General features: G+C 48.2%; 1 protein-coding gene across 1 annotated transcript in view; it reads left to right on the top strand.

Moving 5' to 3' along the window:
• ATRX (ATRX chromatin remodeler) overlaps positions 1-19210 on the top strand; it is a 1771102-nt gene that overhangs the window by 1386894 nt on the left and 364998 nt on the right. Inside the window, exon 27 of the mRNA XM_086918408.1 lies at positions 17980-18080. Within this exon, the coding sequence (XP_086774534.1) occupies positions 17980-18080 (101 nt within the window). The remainder of the gene's footprint in view (positions 1-17979; positions 18081-19210) is intronic.

Genomic DNA, 19210 nt, shown 5'->3' with positions numbered 1-19210 from the left:
ACTGCCTGGAGTTCATCAACACTCCTCCAAACATGCCACCAAAGTCACACAAACTTTCACTGAATCACCTACACTTCCTCAAACAAGAGGTTCAGTCTCTATTGCTAAAAGGATCTATAGAACCCATACCACCGCAACATCACTGGTTTGGGCGTTTACTCTTTTTACTTCCAAATACTCAAAAAAGATGGTTCTCTCAGAACAATATTAGATCTCAGAGAACTCAATCTTTACATTCAGTATAATCATTTCCACATGGTAACACTCCAACAAATACTTCATCTACTGAAGAAAGGTGACTTTATGTCTACTCTAGATTTAAAAGACATGTATTTTCATTTTCCAATCCACCCCGCTCATCGCAAATTCCTCAGGTTCTTGGTAGTGGGTCAATACATCCAGTTCAATGTACTCCCTTTCGGATTCACCATAGCCCCCAGTGTCTTCACAAAATGCCTAGCTTTAGTAGCTGCTCACCTAAGGAGATCAAGCATCCGTGACTTTCCATACTTGGACGACTGGCTTATCAAAGCCAGCATGTACCAACGATGTCTTCAGCACACTTTTCACTTACTACATAAACTAGGGTTCACAATCAATTTGACAAAATCACATCTCGAACCAGCCAATGCTCAGGACTACCTTGGAGCCACAATAGATACTCAAAAGGCTCTTGCCTTCCCCAGCACAGCCAGTATTTGAAATATTCAAGCTTTAATTCCCCAGTTTCAACCCAATTATTGGATTCCAACTCAAATGTATATGCAACTGCTGAGAATGATGGTCTTGCTTCATAATCGTCCCCCATGCGTCCACTTCAAGAATGCTTAGCCAGTCAGTGGAACCAGTGACAGGGTCTATTGACCAATCTAGTGTTGGTAAGCAGTGTGAGAAAGTGCCATCTTTCTTGCATTGGTATGCCCCCACTTTTTGCTGAACTGCTACTGTACTTTGATGGAGTGTGCCCTGGGCTCCTACCAACCAGGTGCCCAGGGCCTGTGTTCCTTCCCTAAAACTGTGTTGAAACTAAAACCCAATTGGCATCTCTGGCCACCTTTCATCCCACAGTAAATGGTACCCTAGGTACCCAGAGCATGGTGACCAGAGAAGACCCCTAAGGGCTGCAGCACTTATTGTGCTACCCTTAGGGGCCCTGTACCCTGACACCCACACACTGCCTTTGCAGGCTGAGTGTCTAAGTACAGAACTAAACAAAGAGTCGACATCCCTGTGTGCCATGCCCACAAAACCCACTGTCCTGGCATACATCAGCCACCCTCTAGCTGGGTGCCCTATGCCAGTGGTGTGGGCACAGGTGCATGAGCCCTGTGCCCCTACAGTAACCATGGCCATTCCTGGGCACTGCGAGCGCAATGATACCATTAAGAGTATATGGTGCTGGGAGGTTGTCATTACGAACTCCACGGCACCATAATGGCTACACTGAAGACTGACAAGTTTGATATCAAACTTCTCAGCACATTAAACCCACACTGATGCCAGTTTAGGATTAAATGTAAAATGCACTACAGAGGGCATCTTAGACATGCCCCCTTAAACCTAACCTACAATCCATGTCTTGTCTGAGGGACTGCCTAGGCTGCCACACAACAGACATGTTGCTGGACCCTTGGGTGGAGAGCCCCCGCCCTCCTGGCCCGGCAACAATGCACATCCTGGGACGAGGTGCCAAGCCTCCTCCCCCAGAATGGGCAGGGGAAGCTTCAAAGGCATTCCTCCCTTGAGAGCTTCTGCAGACCATTTGCTGTACTCAGCAACTGGCCCCCACTGGTTCTGACTCCCACTCTGGTGGGAAGATTGACAGGAAACCCTACATCAATAAGGGGGGTGTGCCAGCCTGTGCCAACTCCACCCCTCAGGTGAGAGAGGCAAGGTGATGCACGACCCCGGGCTCAGGCCATCTTGAAGATGGGGAGCCCTGCCCAATCACAGCTAGGCTCCTGCCCCCTCCCACAGGAGAGGAGCAGGCTAGGGGGTGTACCCACCCCAGGACAGGGTCCCTGCCCTTGCTTTACCTGTAATGCCCATAAATTTAGTATTTAGTGGCACCCTGAACCTTCCTTCCTCAGAATCCGATTTGCAACAACAAGAAGACCAAAAAACACTAAGACCTACCGTGCAGCTGCTAACAAAAGGACGACACCCACTGACTTGGCCCCAGAACACTACAGGCCTGTTGATCCTTGAACCTGCTCTTGCGAAACTCCGGCGGACAGCAACCTTGACAACCCCGGATGACCTGCCTGCCTTGAACCTTCCAAAAGACTGGGACTCACATGAGCAGTGGTTCTGCTCCAACAGCAATACCCCTGGTGCCAGCCAGGAACCGCGAACCCAGCCCACTCTGCACCCGCCAAGCCCGGCCTGTGCCTGAGTGATCCAAGACAACGAGGACATCCCCCCGGCGACTGGGACCCTAAATCCAGTGCCCAAAGACCCTCCTTGACGATCCAGACGACGCCTGCATCCTCACAACCAGGGACCTCTCCAACCGCGACCAGCTGAGGGTAAGATTTCCCGACATCAGAAGACACCCCTGCATCCGGCGCCCCACAGCCCCCTGTGCCCTCCTGTGGGGTACCTACCTCTTCTCCAAGATCCCAACTTACCTCTCGGAAGTAGTGGTCGCACCTGAAGAATCTCCGTCCCCGAGCCTGCAGCCTTTGTTCACTTGTTACCTTTCCCATTGGATAACAATGAGCACCCGACGGCTCAAAAGCACCCTGCACACAACCGCCCAAGCGCCGCTGGAAGTGCAACTACTACCCTACTCTACTTCCCCACTTGCCCTTAGTAAGTGACCTTCAAGACGACTCCTCAAGCCATGCCACGGCAAAACCACCGCATATCGGGGGATCATTTGCAGCTTCTCCAGGAGGAAGTTTCTGCCCTCTTGGCCAAGGGGGCCATTGAGCGTGTTCCTGGGCCAGAAGTAGGACGTGGTTGCTACTCCCACTACTTTCTGGTACCCAAGAAGGGCAAAGAGGGCCTACGACCTATCTTGGACCTACCGAACGTCAACGGCTTCCTCCTGAAGGAAAAGTTCAAAATGCTGACTCTGGCTCAGGTCTTAGCTGCCCTGGACCCAGGAGACTGGATGGTAGCGTTGGACTTGCAGGACGCTTATTTCCATATCCCCGTCCTGCCGGCCCAGCGGCGCTACCTGCGGTTCACGGTAGACCACGAGCACTTTCAGTTTACTGTGCTCCCCTTCGGCCTTACAAGTGCCCCACGGGTGTTCACGAAGGTGATGGCGGTGGTCGCAGCTCATCTGCGCAGGTTAGGGGTTTCAGTCTTCCCCTACCTCGACGACTGGTTGTTGAAGGCGGGCTCGCCCCAGACAGTCGTCAGCCACCTCCAGTTGACGGCAGACCTCTTGCACCAGCTGGGGTTCTCCATCAATGTGCCGAAGTCACACCTGTGCCCTTCTCAGAAGCTCCTTTTAATCAGAGCGGTTCTCGACTCGGCGCAGTTTCGGGTTTACCCACCCGAACAGCGGGTTCGGGATATACAGGCTCTGATTCCAATCTTTCAGCCTTTATCCCGAGTTTCGGTCAGGTTGACGCTGCGGCTTCTGGGGCTGATTGCTTCCTGCATCCTTCTGGTGATTCACGCCCGTTGGCGGATTCGAGCTCTGCAGTGAGACCTGAAGTTTCAGTGGGCCCAGCATCGGGGAAACCTGTCCGACCATGTCCTGATCTCGGAGGGCACTGCGAGACAGCTGCAGTGGTGGCCACGGACCGCGATTGGGTCAGCGGCAGATCCCTCTCCCTTCCCCAACCAGAGCACGTAGTTGTGACAGGCGCGTCCCTCCAGGACTGGGGAGGCCACATGGGAGAGGCGGAGATCAGAGGCCTTTGGTCTCCGGCGGAGTCCCGGCTCCATATCAACCTTTTGGAGCTGCGGGCGATTCGTCTAGCACTGAAGGCATTCCTCCCCTCTGTCCGGGGGAGTATGGTGCATGTGTTCACGGACAACACCACTGCCATGTGGTACAGCAACAGACAGGGCGGGGTGGGGTCGTGGATCCTCTGCCAGGAGGCTCTGCGCCTCTGGCATTGGCTGGAACATCAGGGCGTGACCCTGGTGGTTCAACACCTGGCAGGTTCTCTGAACGCCAGGGCGGACGAACGAACCCAGTCGCCGGTCCATGATGGATCACGAATGGCGTCTGAACTCGGACGTGGCGCAAGGTCTCTTTCTGCAGTGGTGAGAGCCTTGGTTAGATGTATTTGCCACCGAAGAGAACGCGCAATGTCATCAGTTCTGCGCGTTGGAATTTCCAAGGCGGCACTCGCACGGAGACGCTTTTCGTCGCGAGTGGAGTTGTGGTCTGTTGTACGCCTTTTCGCCTATACCACTTCTGCCCAGAGTGCTGAAGAAGATCAGGCGCGACCGGGCACAAGTCATCCTTGTGGCTCCGGACTGGGCACAAAGGCACTGGTATCCCGAACTACTCAGTATGTCAGTCGATTCCCCCGGTTCGTCTGCCTCTTCAGGCGGACCTTCCTTCGCAGCAGCAGGGGACGGTCCTCCACCCAAACCTGTCCAGTCTCCACCTCCATGCTTATAGATTGAGCGGCGACAGTTGAGGCGATTTGACTTGCCTCCTGAAGTATGTAACATCATTCTGGCATTCTTTGCGTCCCTCCACAAATTCGGTATACGCCTGCAGGTGGAACAGATTTGTGACATGGTGCACAGCAAAGGCTGTGAATCCTCTTTCTGCCTCTCTTTCTGAAGTTCTTCTCTTCCTTCTTTCTCTTGCCCAGCATGGCTATGCTCTGGGCACTATCAAGGGCTACCTTTCTGCTCTTTCAGCCTTTTTGAGGCTGCCTGATCAACCTTCTTAGTTCAAGTCCCCTATTGTTAATCGATTCTTGAAGGGCATCACACATACGTACCCTCCTGTTCCCTTTGTGATGCCTCAGTGGGACTTGAACTTGGTTCTCACATTTCTGATGTGCGCTCCCTTCGTGCCACTTCACAACTGTCCTCTCCACCTTCTTACTCTGAAAACTGCCTTCCTGGTAGCCATCAGCTCTGCCAGAAGAGTGAGTGAGCTCCAGGCTCTATCCTGTAAACCTCCTTTCCTTTCAGTCCATCCGGACAAGGTTGTGTTGCGCACAAGGCCCTCTTTCCTGCCCAAGGTAGTCACAGCCTTCCACATCGGGCAGTCCATCACCTTGCCCACCTTCTTTCCACCTCCGCATCCCACGAGAGAGGAAGAGAGGCTCCACCGCCTGGACCCAATACGTGCGCTCGTTTTATCTGGATCGCACACGCCAGTTCCGGGTGGATGACCAACTCTTTGTTGGTTACGTGAGCGCGAAGACGGGGAAAGCGGTGCACAAGCGGACCATCTCGCGGTGGATCATCTTGTGTATTCAGGCGTGTTACTCCTTGGCTAATAAGGAACCCCCTGTTGGGCTGCGGGCTCATTCCACTCGGGCCACAGAGACTACAACTGCCTTGGGCCAAGGAGTGCCCTTGCAGGATAATTGCCAGGCGGCTACGTGGACCTCGCTGCACACGTTTGCAAGACACTACTGCCTGGACAGCCAAGTCCGGAGGGATGGCTTCTTTGGCCGTTCCGTCCTCCAGGACTTTCTGGTGTGATTATTGGTTCGCAGACCCACCACTGGGGTTGGTAATGCTGGGGTATCTATTCTAAGGTAAGGAATCTATCACTAACGTGTCTCTTTCAGATGCACAAGTTACTACTTGTCTAACGATATATCTGTAAGAGACATTAGTTAGTGATAGATTTCTTACCGACCCACCCATCCTCCCCGTTCTGCGAACCGATATCTAGGGGGAAAGGTCATCCCCTTTCAGGGCCCTAGTTTCAAGGCACCAGTGTTGGTTTTCATCATAGCTCTGCATTTCTGGAGCGGAAAAGCTGTGTCTAAGAACTGACGTCAGCACGGGGAGGCGGCGTCTAAGTACTCCGACTACGTCATCACGGCGCCGACAATGGACGTGGAGCCGCAGATGACGCCTACCGACACGCAGGGGTACTGCTACGCAAAAGTTTCCGGATCCATTCTGGCGCCTGGGGATATTCTAAGGTAAGGAATGTATTCTAAGGTAAGGAATCTATCACTAACTAATGTCTCTTACAGATATATCTTTACACAAGTAGTAACTTGTGCTACAGCTACATACATGTCTTATCCCTCTAGAAGGGTGGAATGCTACCCCCCGTCGCCAGAACTGGCGAGGGGGTAGTATTCCAAAGCGCATGACACCTTACACGACATGTTTGGATAAAGTCAAATCAAAGTTAGCATTTAACCGCGAGGATTATAATGCACTTAAGAGTATATGGTATGGTGATATCATAGAACAGCTATAAGGACATGGTTCCGAAAGCTACAGACAGGCTCAGCTCATGCTAGAGCACCATCTCCCACATAACCAAGCACTCTGCCTCCAGGATTAAGGCCTGCCAGGGGAGTGACTTACAGGTTAATATGTGTATATATAGGCAGGTATAGGAATACTACACCTAAACAAGGGGTGATTACACGATCTTGCCCCAGCTGAGTGATCAGCCAGGGGTGGCATAATGCATGCTGCAGCCCCTGGTAGGCCTTGGTTACACCTATGCCCTGAGTACCTAGGGTACCCTTCTACAGGGGCTGACAAGGTAAACCAATTCCCAATTGTGGATGTACCTAGAGTACATGGTGTAAATTTAGAGAGAGTGCATCTGTGCTGTGGGTCTGATTAGCAGGCCCACAGCCATGTCTAAGTCGAAAACCAGTAAAGCAAAGCAAAAAGTGGGGGTGACAATAGGAAGCAGACCCTACTCTCCTACAATGCCATTCAAAAACTTATTTACAACTGGGGACTTGAACAAAGAGGGCTGATCAGGGAGCCTTAAGAAGGCGGTAATGGCAGATAGGTAGCCCTTCAGAGTGTCCAGAGAAGAGCCCTGCTGGGCAAGAGAAAGAAGAAAGAGGAGAAGCTCTGAAAGAGGGGCAGAAAGGGGATCCACAGCCTTTGATGTGCACCATGCCACAAATTTGTTCCACCTGCAGGCGTATACCGATATTGCGGAGCGCCTGGCAGCCAGAATCACATTACAGACTTCAGGAGGCAAGTCGAATGGCCTCAACTGCCGCCGCTCAATCTCCACGCATGTAAGTGGAGACTGGACAGGTTCGGGTAGAGGACCGTCCCCTGCTGCTGCGACAGAAGGTCCTCCTGAAGAGGCAGACGAATCGGGGGATCGACTGACATGCTGAGTAGCTCGGGATACCAGTATCTTCATGCCATGTTTTTACTGACTATCCCGGTTAAAGTTAACCAGAGCCACAGCGTCACAAAATGGACGCTGCTGCTACTGACACAAGTCTGACCTCCTGCTGCTGGGAGTCCTTCCAGTCACGGCTGTTTGAACAATAGATTTCCTGCCTGGGAAGGTGCAAGCACCACCCCAGACAGGACTTTGTGTATTGGGACAGGGAGAGCTGAATAGAATGAGACACTGCCTGGGGCACACTAGGTGCTCCTTGCATACTCCAATTCAAACTGGTTGCTGGGGCACTCCAGCGCGATACTGGACAAAGGAGAGGGGGTGTAACCACCCCCCTTTCTGGTCCCACCCACAGGAGGGCTCTGCTCTGGGCACTCTGAAGGTCTACCTCTCTGCCATTTCAGCCTTCTTAAGGCTCCCTGATCAGCCATTACTTGTTCAAGTGTCCAGTTGTAAATAGGTTTTTGAAGGGCATCACTCATGTTTCCTCCTGTTCCTTTCGTGATACCTCAGTGGGACTTGAACCTCGTTCTGACGTATCTGATGTGCGCTCCCTTCGAGCCACTTCATAACTGTCCTCTTCGTCTCCTTACTCTTAAGACTGCATTCCTAGTTGTCATCACCTCTGCCAGGAGAGTGAGTGAGCTCCAGGCTCTTTCTTCTCAACCTCCTTTCCTTTCTGTCCATCCAGACAAAGTTAAGTTGCGGACGCGACCCTCTTTCCTGCCCAAGGTAGTCACAGCCTTCTACATCGGGCAGTCCATCACCATGCCCACCTTCTTTCCGCCTCTGCATTCCTCGAAAGAGGAAGAGAGGCTCCACCGTCTGGACCCAAAACGTGCTCTCTCATATTATCGGGATGGCACACGCCAGTTCCGGGTGGATGACCACATCTTTGTTGGTTACGTGGGCGCTAAGAAGGGACGGGTGGTGCACAAACAGACTCTTTCTTGATGGGTCGTCTTGTGCATCAAGGCTTGTTACTCTCTGGCTAAAAAGGAGCCTCCTGTGGGGCTACGTGCCCATTCCACTCTGGCCACGGCGGCTACTACTGCCCTGGGTCGGGGAGTCCCCTTGCAGGACATCTGTCAGGCAGCCACGTGGGCCTCCCTGCACACGTTTGCAAGACACTACTGCCTGGACAGCCAAGTCCGGAGAGATGGCTTTTTCGACCGTTCCGTTCTCCAGGATTATCTGGTGTGATCATTCACCCACCACCGGGGTTGGTATTGCTGGGGTATCTATTCTAAGGTAAAGAATCTAATACTAACCTGTTTCTTTCAGATGCACAAGTTACTTACCTTCGGTAACGATATATCTGTAAGAAACAGTAGTTAGTATTAGATTCCTTACCACCGCACCCATCCTCCCCCTTCTACGAACCGATATCTAGGGTCATCCCCTTTCAGGGCCCTAGTGTTCATGGCACCAGTGTTGGTTTTTATCATGGCTCTGCGTTTCTGGCGCAGAAAAGCTGTGTATAAGAACGGACGTCAGCGCGCGAGGGCAGCGTCTAAGTACTCAGACGACGGCATCCCGGCGCCAACTACGCCGACGACGGACGCGGAGCCGCAGATGACACCTACCGACACGCAGGGGTACTGCTACGCAAAATTTTCCAGATCCTGTCTGACGCCTGGGGATATTCTAAAGTAAGGAATCTAATACTAACTACTGTTTCTTACAGATATATCGTTACCGAAGGTAAGTAACTTGTGCGACGTCGCCTGCAGCCTCTGCACGGAGACGCCCCCCAACCACGAATGACCCAGTAAGGTGAAATTGTCCTCAAAAGACACCCCTTCATCTAGCTGCCCTGGAGAAAAGAACCCAAGATGCACCTGTAAGAAACTGGCTCTATATATACTGCACCAAAGTGAGGTACAGTGTTAATAGAGTCCAAGGGTTGCCAGAGGTTTAGCAGAAGTTAAAGTTAGATAGAACATTACTCTCTAAAGTGGTAACTTGGTCGAGCAGTAAGGCAGTATCAGAGGACAGTGTTAAGCATTTGATGTATGCACTCAGTCAGCAAATTAATTCGCACACTCAAGGACTGAACTCTAGGCCAATTGTTTTAGTATAAAATATATACTGTTGTTCATTTTTAGAACCAAGCAAGCCTGGCACAGGTAAGCATTAAATTACTTTTCAGATATGAAATACTGTTGTTGAATACTTTCAAAATTCAGTAGGACTTGGTACCAATTCGAGTTTACAGGAGTTGCAATGCAATGCACAAACTTAGTAGACTCAGTACATAGAAATCAATAGTCTTTTTCAGAAAAATGCAATTGGATTTATTTTCGGATTACTTTTACTAACACACTGCTGGATCCTAGATTCTGCACCTGGGCATTTCCTGAAAACAGTTGAGTAAATGCCTTTTAGTTAGTTGTACGATTTCAAAAGTTGACACTTGAAAACGTTTTCATATAGAATCGCCAATGTTATCCTATGGAAGGAAATTCAGTTCGCAGGTAAGTTACTTTAACGTTACTTTTCTTACTCGGTGCTGGATACGTAGACTCAGCAATGGGACATTTCCTGAAAACAGTTGAGAAAATGCGTTTTGGATATTTGTGTAATTTTTAAGGAATATTCTTGGTTTTCAAAAGTCGACACAAACTTTTTGAGAGAAAAAGTGTCAATGATATTCTATGAGGAAAAACAGGTTATCGGTTTCGAGGTAAGTAATCTGTCTTTTGAGTTAGGGTTCTGGTGTTAGACTCGGGGGAGGGGGGGTCTTCCAATGTCAGTGATGCACTGTTGTTACACCCTCAGCGGCACTCGGGCAGCTGGGTACAGTGTGTTGAGGCCCAATGTTATCCTATGGAGGATAGGGGGGCTCTGGTTGGTGGCTGCTGGCAAGCAGGCCACCTTAGGGTTCAGTAGTGTAGTCCTAGCGATCCTGAAGCCTCTGGATCTTGTTACTTACTGGCTAGTATTTCGCATTCCACTTTTAGTGTATATGGTTTTTCGTGCCCCTCGGGCATTTGTGTAAATTGTGCAACTTAAAGTATTTTCGTAAGAGTTTTGTTGTGTGCTTAACTCCCTAACTCATAAAGAGATCAGGGTAGACTTGTTATAAATAAATATCCTTTTATTTTCATAACAACTTGTGTGGTGTCCTTTCACTTGGTGTTTATGTGATGGTATAACAGCTGGCTTAACACGCCCTCTAGAGTTAAGCTTAAAGACTGCTTTTGTCCATGCTACTAGGATAGCTGGTCTATAAGGTTGACTTACAACCAATCATCAATAAGGGTCGTTTGGTATGATACACAGGGATCACTAGAATAGTGAACCCTATATATCAGGCCAACTTCTCACAGCCTGCAGCTAAAAACCCAAACCCAAAAAAATGTCATTGAAAACAGGGCACCTGATGCCAAAACAGCACCCTACGCCCAACCACACCTGTGCCGCTGCAGGTGCACTGTGTGTGCTAAACCTTTGCACTGAGCCTAACACTCAGAGCTTTGCTCCCACAACCTTGTGGTCAGCTCGTGACCAGCCACCAACCAGACGACCCCTATCCTCCATTGGATAACACTGGGCCTCAGCACTCTGCATCCGGTTGCCCTAGTGCCATTGAGGGTGTTTTGAGAGTGCATCCTTGACCCTGGGAGAACCCTTGTTCTAACGCCAGAAACTCGACCCCAAAGACCGAGTACTTACCTGGTAACCGATAACTTCATGTTCGAGGCATGTGGGCTGCTGAATTCCTATCTTGTGCATAGATCGCCGCCCAGTGTTGGGTCCAGATGATTGCACCTTGTTGTGCTGGAAGGGTCTTCAAAGTATCACGAGATAGGTGACTCCTCCCCTGGACTACAGTGCGCATGGGCATCTTCTCCATCCTCAGATTGTTTTTTTCCGCCATTGTACTCGGATGTTATACCTCTACTCCAACTTCGGAACTAAAACTAAAGTTCTTTAAAAGGCCAAAAGGCCTTCGACTTCGACGGTATTGTTCTTGCTCGGTACTTCTTGACTCGACCAAACTTTCCATCTTGATCGGGCCGTTGGGCCTTTCGACGCCACGTGTGCCTGCTGTCGATGGAAAGGAGCCCGTTCGAAAGGTGCCCACAATGCCACTCCAAATACTGTATGCAACAAGTGCTTGTCATCGGAGCATAACGAAGAAAATTGCCCAGCTTGTGCCCAATTCCGTTCAAAGAAGACCATCCGGAATCAACGGGCCGCTAGGCAAGAGATGCAGTGACCGGAACCGGAGAACATCTTCGATGATGAACAAGAACTCCCTTAAGCGGCGGACTCAGATCTAGAGATCGTCACCGTCGAGGACCAGTCGGACTCCAATGACCAGATCCCGCCGGAGCAAACCGTGAGTACACAGCTCCCAACGCCGCTTATCCCGAAACCGAAGGCTCCGGTCGAAGCATCGCCTAAAGGCCTTAGCCAAGATCGACAAGCTCCTTCAGAACCCCCGCCTTCTGGCTCGGCTCCGAAGCCAAAAATAAAGCCTTCCGATAGCCCAGGTCCAAGTAACGTTCTCCCCAAGAAGGTTGTCAAACCCAAGAGGGTCGTCAAATCGAAGGTCGTCAAACCGAAGATGGCCGTAAGCCAAAGGTCGTCGAACCGAAGAAAGGCGTCGAGCCAAAAGTCGTCGAGCCAAAGAAGGTGGTCGAACCAAAGAAGGTTATCGAGTCCAAGGCTATCGAGCTGAAGAAAAGCCTTGAAACAAAGCGGGTCGTCGATCCAAAAGGAACACATGACCCAAAGAAGGCCGTCGATCCTAAAAAGAGTGTGGATCAACACAAACAAGATCACACCACAAAACCCGTCGAACCAAAAAAAGTCAGTCCACAAAAAACATTGAGCCTAAGAAAGCAGTCGAGCATAATAAACGTATCGAACCAAAAGCTCTGGTCGATACGAAACAGGTTGTCGACCCAAACAAAGTCGTCGAGCCGAAAAAGACGGCTAAACCAACAAAAGAAGTCGAACCGAAGAAGGTTACTGACCCCAAAGCAACAGTCGAGCCAAAAAAGACTCCACAACCAAAGGCCCTCGAGCCAAAAAGTCACAAACAAGTCAGTAAGCCAAAAACATCGGCGCCAAAGACACGGACAGTGGAAGAATAAATCTTCCATCCCGATCCGAAATCAGAGGAACAATCTAAAGTGTATATAAACCCTGAGACTGGCAAAGTTACAGTTTATTACCGAAAAAAGAGACCATTGGACACAGACACTTCTTCGCCTGTTCCTCCGAAGAAAAAGGACTTAGGGACTTCTCCCTCTAGGCCTTTTACTCCTCCCCCTACTTTCTATCTCAATATCCCTTTTGTACCCTACTCCCCTACACATTCAGACTATAATGATGAGGATAACATGGGGGAAGATCCTCAAGATTATTTTAACGAACCAGAGGAGTAACATCCACAGGATGACACATGGGAGGATCAGAATGATCCATATGACACACAACCCATCCCTGACACCTCCCCATACCCTACAAAGCCATCGCCTACCGACGACACCTTTGTGTTTAACCAACTGCTAGATAGGGCAGCAAAATACCATATGGTCGACATGCACACTTACCCAATAGAAGATTTTCTATTTGATACTTTTCCTACCTCTGAGAAAAATGTCATGACACTTCCTATGCTGAAAGCGTTACTAAAACACACGCCAGATATATTCACAGATCCAGCCATAGCACGTGTACTCAATCCCAGGATTGAAAAGAAATATAAAGCGGCCCCTACAGACCCTGCTTACATTAAAGGCCAGTTGCCTTTAGACTCACTGGTGGTAGCAAACGCTCGCAAAAAAGCTAACTCGCAAACAACAGGAGATGCTCCACCTCCTGACAAGGAGTCTAAGATATTGGAAGCCTCAGGCAAACGAGTGGCCTCACAGGCTTCTAATTTATGCAGGATTGCAAGTACACAGGCTCTACTAGCTCGCTACGGTAGAGCACACTATGACCAGTTTGAGAGTTTACTGCAACACCTGCCAGAACCGTACAAAGCTCAGGCTAACGACCTCATACAAGAAGGGAAATTTATTACCAATGTGCGCTTGACACAGCCGACACAGCAGCCAGGTCCATTAATACTAGCGCATTACTACGCAGACACGCCTGGCTACGCATCTCTGGTTTTAAGAATGAGGTGCAATCCACCATCCTAAACCAACCAGTTAATCAAGACTTCCTGTTTGGCCCTGCAGTAGGTACCATTTTAGACCAAATGAAAAAAGATACCGAAACTGCTAAATCTATGGGCGCCCTGCAGTTTCATCAACACAGAGGTTCCTTTCGTCGCTCCTCCTACAGAGCCACCGCATGAGGCAACACTTCACAGACTTCCTCTACATATAACGGCAACACCCAAAGTTCCTTTAACAAAGGCTCTAACAGGGGAGGTTGTAGTGGCAATAATAACAAGGGCAGAGGACGTGGCGGCAATAACACCAGATCCTCCACTGCCACCAAACAGTGACTTCATCACACTCCATCCAGACCATCTAACACCAGTTGGAGGCAGAGTCAAATAATTCCTACCAGTCTGGAACGCAATTACCACAGACAGGTGGGTGAGACAAATTATCCAGTATGGTTATTGCCTGGAACTCACTTCTACTCCACCCAACATACCACCCATACACCGTCCTATGTCCAAAGAACACATCACCTTGTTACAAAAAGAGGTAAAATCCATGCTAGAAAAGGGGGCCATAGAGCCAGTCCCTATTCAACACCAAGGGACAGGAGTATACTCACTATACTTCCTTATTCCCCAAAAGGACTGGTCCCTCAGACCAATATTGGACCTCAGACCGCTGAACCAATACATACTCTCGGAGCACTTCCATATGATCACTCTACAACAAGTACTCCCGTTACTCCAGCAAGGCGACTTCCTAGCAACATTAGACCTCAAGGACGCATATTTTCATATAGCTATACATCCAGCTCACAGGAAATACCTTAGGTTCACAATAGAAGGTCAACATTATCAGTTCAAGGTTCTCCCCTTCGGGGTAACCACAGCCCCAAGAGTATTCACAAAATGTTTAGCGGTAGTAGCTGCACACCTCAGAAGGCAACACATCCACGTGTTTCCATACCTGGACGATAGGCTCATAAAAGCAAACTCATACGCGCAGTGTGCAAGCCATACATCTCAGACACTCCCGCTGCTACACAGCCTGGGTTTTTCCATAAATTACCCAAAATCGCATCTACAACCCTCCCACATTCAGCAATATCTGGGAGCTACAATAGAAACCTCAGTAGCAAAGGCATATCTAAATTCAGCCAGGATAGCCAACATGCAGACTCTCATTCAAATATTTCTGCCACAACACTCTTTGCCAGCTAGAGTGTTCATGCAGCTCATAGGCATGATGGCCTCCTGCATATTCATTGTCCCTCATGCCCGACTTCAAATGCGTCCACTGCAAGAATGCCTAGCACGGCAGTGGAACCAAGCTCAAGGACAACTGAAGGACCTAGTGTTGGTAGACAGTCGCGCTTACAACTCTCTGCAGTGGTGGAACCCACAAAACCTTTCCAAGAGCCGGTTCCACAACTAGTACTAACAGCGGACGCATCACTGACAGGTTGGGGAGCCCACTTACTTCAATAAACAGTCCAGTCCAAGGGCTCTGGACAATCAAACAAAAAACTGCATATCAACCAACTAGAGTTGCTAGCAATATTTCTGGCACTAAAAGCATTCCAGAAATACTTGTACAACAAGGCTGTGTTGATCCGGACAGACAACATGACAGCCATGTACTACATCCAGAAACAAGGAAGAACACGCTCTCCACAGCTGTCCCACTTAGCACAGAGCTTATGGAGGTGGACAATTCCAAGAAACATTTTTCTCCTAGCAGAACACCTGCCAGGGAAAGACAATCAAGTAGCGGATCTGCTAAGCAGACACAGCCAACAGCTACACGAATGGGAGATTCACCCCGAAGTTCTCCAACCATTCTTCCAGAAATGGGGGCACCCAGAAATAGATCTGTTTGCCACAAACGAGAACTCAAAATGCCAGTACTTTGCTGCCAGGTTCCCACATCCGTTGCCACAGGGCAATGTGATATGGATGAACTGGTCAGGCAGATTTGCGTATGCTTTTCCACCAGCTCCACTGATTCCGCTGGTAGCACGCAAACTACGTCAGCAGACACTCAAAATGATCCTGGTTGCTCCCACATGGGCAAGACAGCCATGGTACACAACGTTCCTGGAACTTTCAGTAGTTCCCCATCAAAAACTGCGCCTCTCGCCCCATCTTTTAACTCAGAACCATGGAGAAATCGAACACCCAGATCCCAATCAGATAATAATAATGAACCTAGCGATCTGGCTCCTGAGGTCTTAGAGTTCGGATACCTTAACTTACCTCCTGATTGCATGAACATTATCAAGGAGGCAAGACAGCCAACTACTAGAGCATGCTATGCAGCTAAATGGAAAAGATTTGTAATTTATTGCAACAATAACCAAATCAATCCATTAGATGCTTCCATACAAAACATTATCTGTTTCCTCTTGCATCTTCAAAGATGCTATCTAGCACACTCTTCTATCAGGCTACATCTTGCTGCTAATAGCAGCATATCTCCAGAACAGACAACACCTTTCCGTGTTTAGGGTACCACCAATCAAGGCTTTTATGGAGGGTCTTAAAAGCATAATCCCTCCAAAGCACCCACCTTCACCAGTCTGGAACTTAAATTTGGTACTTACCAGACTTATGGGACCTCCTTTCGAACCACTCCACTCATATGAATTGCAATTTCTAACATGGAAGGTGGCATTCTTAATTGCCATTACCTCCCTCAGGCGAGTAAGTGAGCTTCAGGCACTAACAATTCAAGAACCCTTCATGCAAGTATAGGGTAGTACTTAGGACCAGCCCTAAGTTAATGCCAAAAGTCATATCCACTTTCCATATCAATCAATCAATAGAACTGCCAGTTTTCTTCCAAAACCCACAGTCAGTAGCCGAAAGAGCCCTACACACACTAGATGTAAGGAGAGCTCTGCTATATTATGTTGACAGTACTAAATCATTTCGAAAAACAAAGCAGCTTTTTCACCGCAACATAAAGGGAATCCCATCTCAAAATCAGGAATAGCCAGATGGATAGTTAAATGCATTCAGATATGCTATCAAAAAGCTAAACGCACTCTATCAGTTCCCCCAAGAGCACACACTATGTGTAAAATGGGGGCATCCACAGCTTTCTTAGGGAATATCCCCCTTGAAGACATATGTAGGGCAGCTACATGGTCTACCATACACACTTTCACTAAACACTATTGTGTAGACGTGCAATCAAAGCAGCAAGCTGCTGTAGACCAGGCTGTCCTTAAAACTCTTTTTCAGACTGCTGTAGCTGGTACAGGTGACCACCGCTAGAGGAGATACTGCTATACAGTCTATGCACAAGATATGAATTCAGCAGCCAACATGCCTCAAACGGAAGATGCTGCTGACATTCATATGGCCCACCCTCTTCCCCGGTGCCTGTTGCAGCTGCAGTATTCCCTCTTGCAGTATTCTCTTTTGCATGGCATCTCTTACTTTGCTATATTCCATCTCTGCCACAATGGCAAAAACAATCTGAGGATGGAGAAGATGCCCATGCGCACTGTAGTCCAGGGGAGGAGTCACCTAGCTCGTGATACTTCGAAGACTCTTCCTGGACAACACGGTGCAATCATCCGGACCCAACACTAGGTGGCGATCTATGCACAAGATATGAATGTCAGCAGCCCTACATGCCAAGAACAGATGCATACTGGTAAGTAGCATATTCCTTCTCTCCATAGGAATACTTTGACTGTTTTTCTCAGAGGAATGTTCGAAGTGTGGAGTTGATTTGTATGGAAACCTGAAAAACTACAACTGTACAAAGCTGATTTGACTTACTTTTTTTCTGGGAAATGTCCCAGTGTGATATCTAGGCATATCACTCTGAGTAGAAAAAGTAACTGAAAAGTAATCTGTACAGTAATTTCGAATCCTTGACTTACCTGTATTTCAAACAAACTGCATACGAACTTACATTCAATTGTAAACACTGCAGAATATTTTGCAAAGCATTTATTTCACTTACCTGTGCAGGCTTAGCCTCTGGGCTGAATGATATTTCATCCATCATATCTCAGGCCAGTAAGTCTTAAGTCCTTGTTGAAATCTTCTAAAAATGAAAAGTGACTGTAGACTTGACGAACGTGTTTTTGCATGTTATCTCCAAATCTGCTCTTAGCTGCCAATGCAAATGGGAGTAAGTAAAAGAATGTTCCCACATTAGCTAACTTGTGGTTGAACTAAAGAAATCTTTGAGGCCTGATTTAGATTTTGGTGGATGGGTTAGTCCTTCACAAACTTGATGGATATCTTTTCCACCCTATTACAAGTACTTTATATCCTATGGCACTTCCAATGTGATAGACAGGAGATCCGCGACATTTCTGATAATGTAACAAGTTTTCTAAGCTATAAATCATGCCCTTGGTCTTATTTATTTTTTCCTTCAACAATTGTATTTGCTGCCTATTGATAAATGTGGTGCTATTAGCGTGGGTACCCTGATTCATCTCCACTGGCTAAAAACTGCAATTTATGAATATTGAAAATGTATGCTTCATGACACAATTTTCATACCTAGGGATGTTTGTGTGTTTTTTTGCAGTCTTGTTTTCAGCCAGTCATTGATATCATTAGATTTAATTGAAGATTTTCTTGAGGTGGCAAGCACAGCTAAATTAGAAGAGAAAATTGGCTTTTATAAAGGTAAGTCTGTTTGTTTTATGTAAGCAAATATTATAAAAAATAAGTGGTTGTTCAGTATCACCTGAGTAAATGTTACTGTTTTTACTTAATCATTTATGAAAGATTTGGATCTATCATGGTTATTCTGTATCAAAAATATGAGTGGGTATCCAGTCAATGTTGCAGAGTTGCCATATAAATTGTGTTGTGACCGAATTAGGCACGGTTTGTGTTTTTACTAAAGTTTGCTGTTTTTAGTCTGGAAACAAAAGCTTTTAGTTTATTGAATTCGCTGTATTTCTGGATCAGAAAACAGTGGAAGAATGTTTGTGTTGAAGGTTTTTAAATAATAAACATTTTATCTGTCAAAGAAACAAACTATCTTTATTGCCCATTCTAACACCAGAGGTTATGCCTTTTAGACAGGAAACATTATTTCAGTATGCATAGACTTGTTCGCAGGTGTTCAGACTGTGCCCCAAAACTATGGAACTTCTCACTCCAAAAATAAGATGGGCCGATCCTTAAATTTGAAAATCAGGTTATTGCACACTAGTTAAGGGATCAGTTCCTGCAGCTAAGACTGCCTCACTCCAAAACACGTCGCTCAAACCTGCACTAGCCCACTAGATTCTAATTTTCCCACTTAAACTGGTATGGCCCACTACCAATCTTCAGCCTGCTGTATCTGAAAGAAACAGGTTAGTATTAGATTCCTTACCTTAGAATATCCCCAGGCGTCAGTCTGGATCCGGAAACTTTTGCGTAGCAGTACCCCTGCGCGTCGGTAGGCGTCGTCTGCAGGCGTCCCCTGCGGCTCCGCGTCCGTTGTTGGCGTCGTGCACCGTGATGACGTCGCTGGAGTATATAGACGCCGCCTCCGCGCGCTGACGTCAGTTCTTCTTTTTTCCGCGCCAGTTAGCGCAGATCCGAGAAGTGCAGTACTCCGGTCTTTTTGACCAAGTTTTTTGGTCTTTGATCTTTTTGACTCTTACGGTGCCGGTAGGATGCCCGGTTTTAAGAACTGTGACGACTGTGACCGGACGATGTCGGTCACGGATCATCACCGACTCTGTCTCAGGTGCCTGGGCCCCGACCACGACGTGGACGCCTGCGTCGATTGCCGGGCCTTGACGAATAAAGCTAGGCGG

The sequence above is a fragment of the Lissotriton vulgaris genome, chromosome 4_1, assembly GCF_964263255.1.
Source record: "Lissotriton vulgaris chromosome 4_1, aLisVul1.2, whole genome shotgun sequence".
Classification (NCBI taxonomy): domain Eukaryota; kingdom Metazoa; phylum Chordata; class Amphibia; order Caudata; family Salamandridae; genus Lissotriton; species Lissotriton vulgaris.
This window is presented reverse-complemented; position numbering and strand designations above follow the sequence as displayed.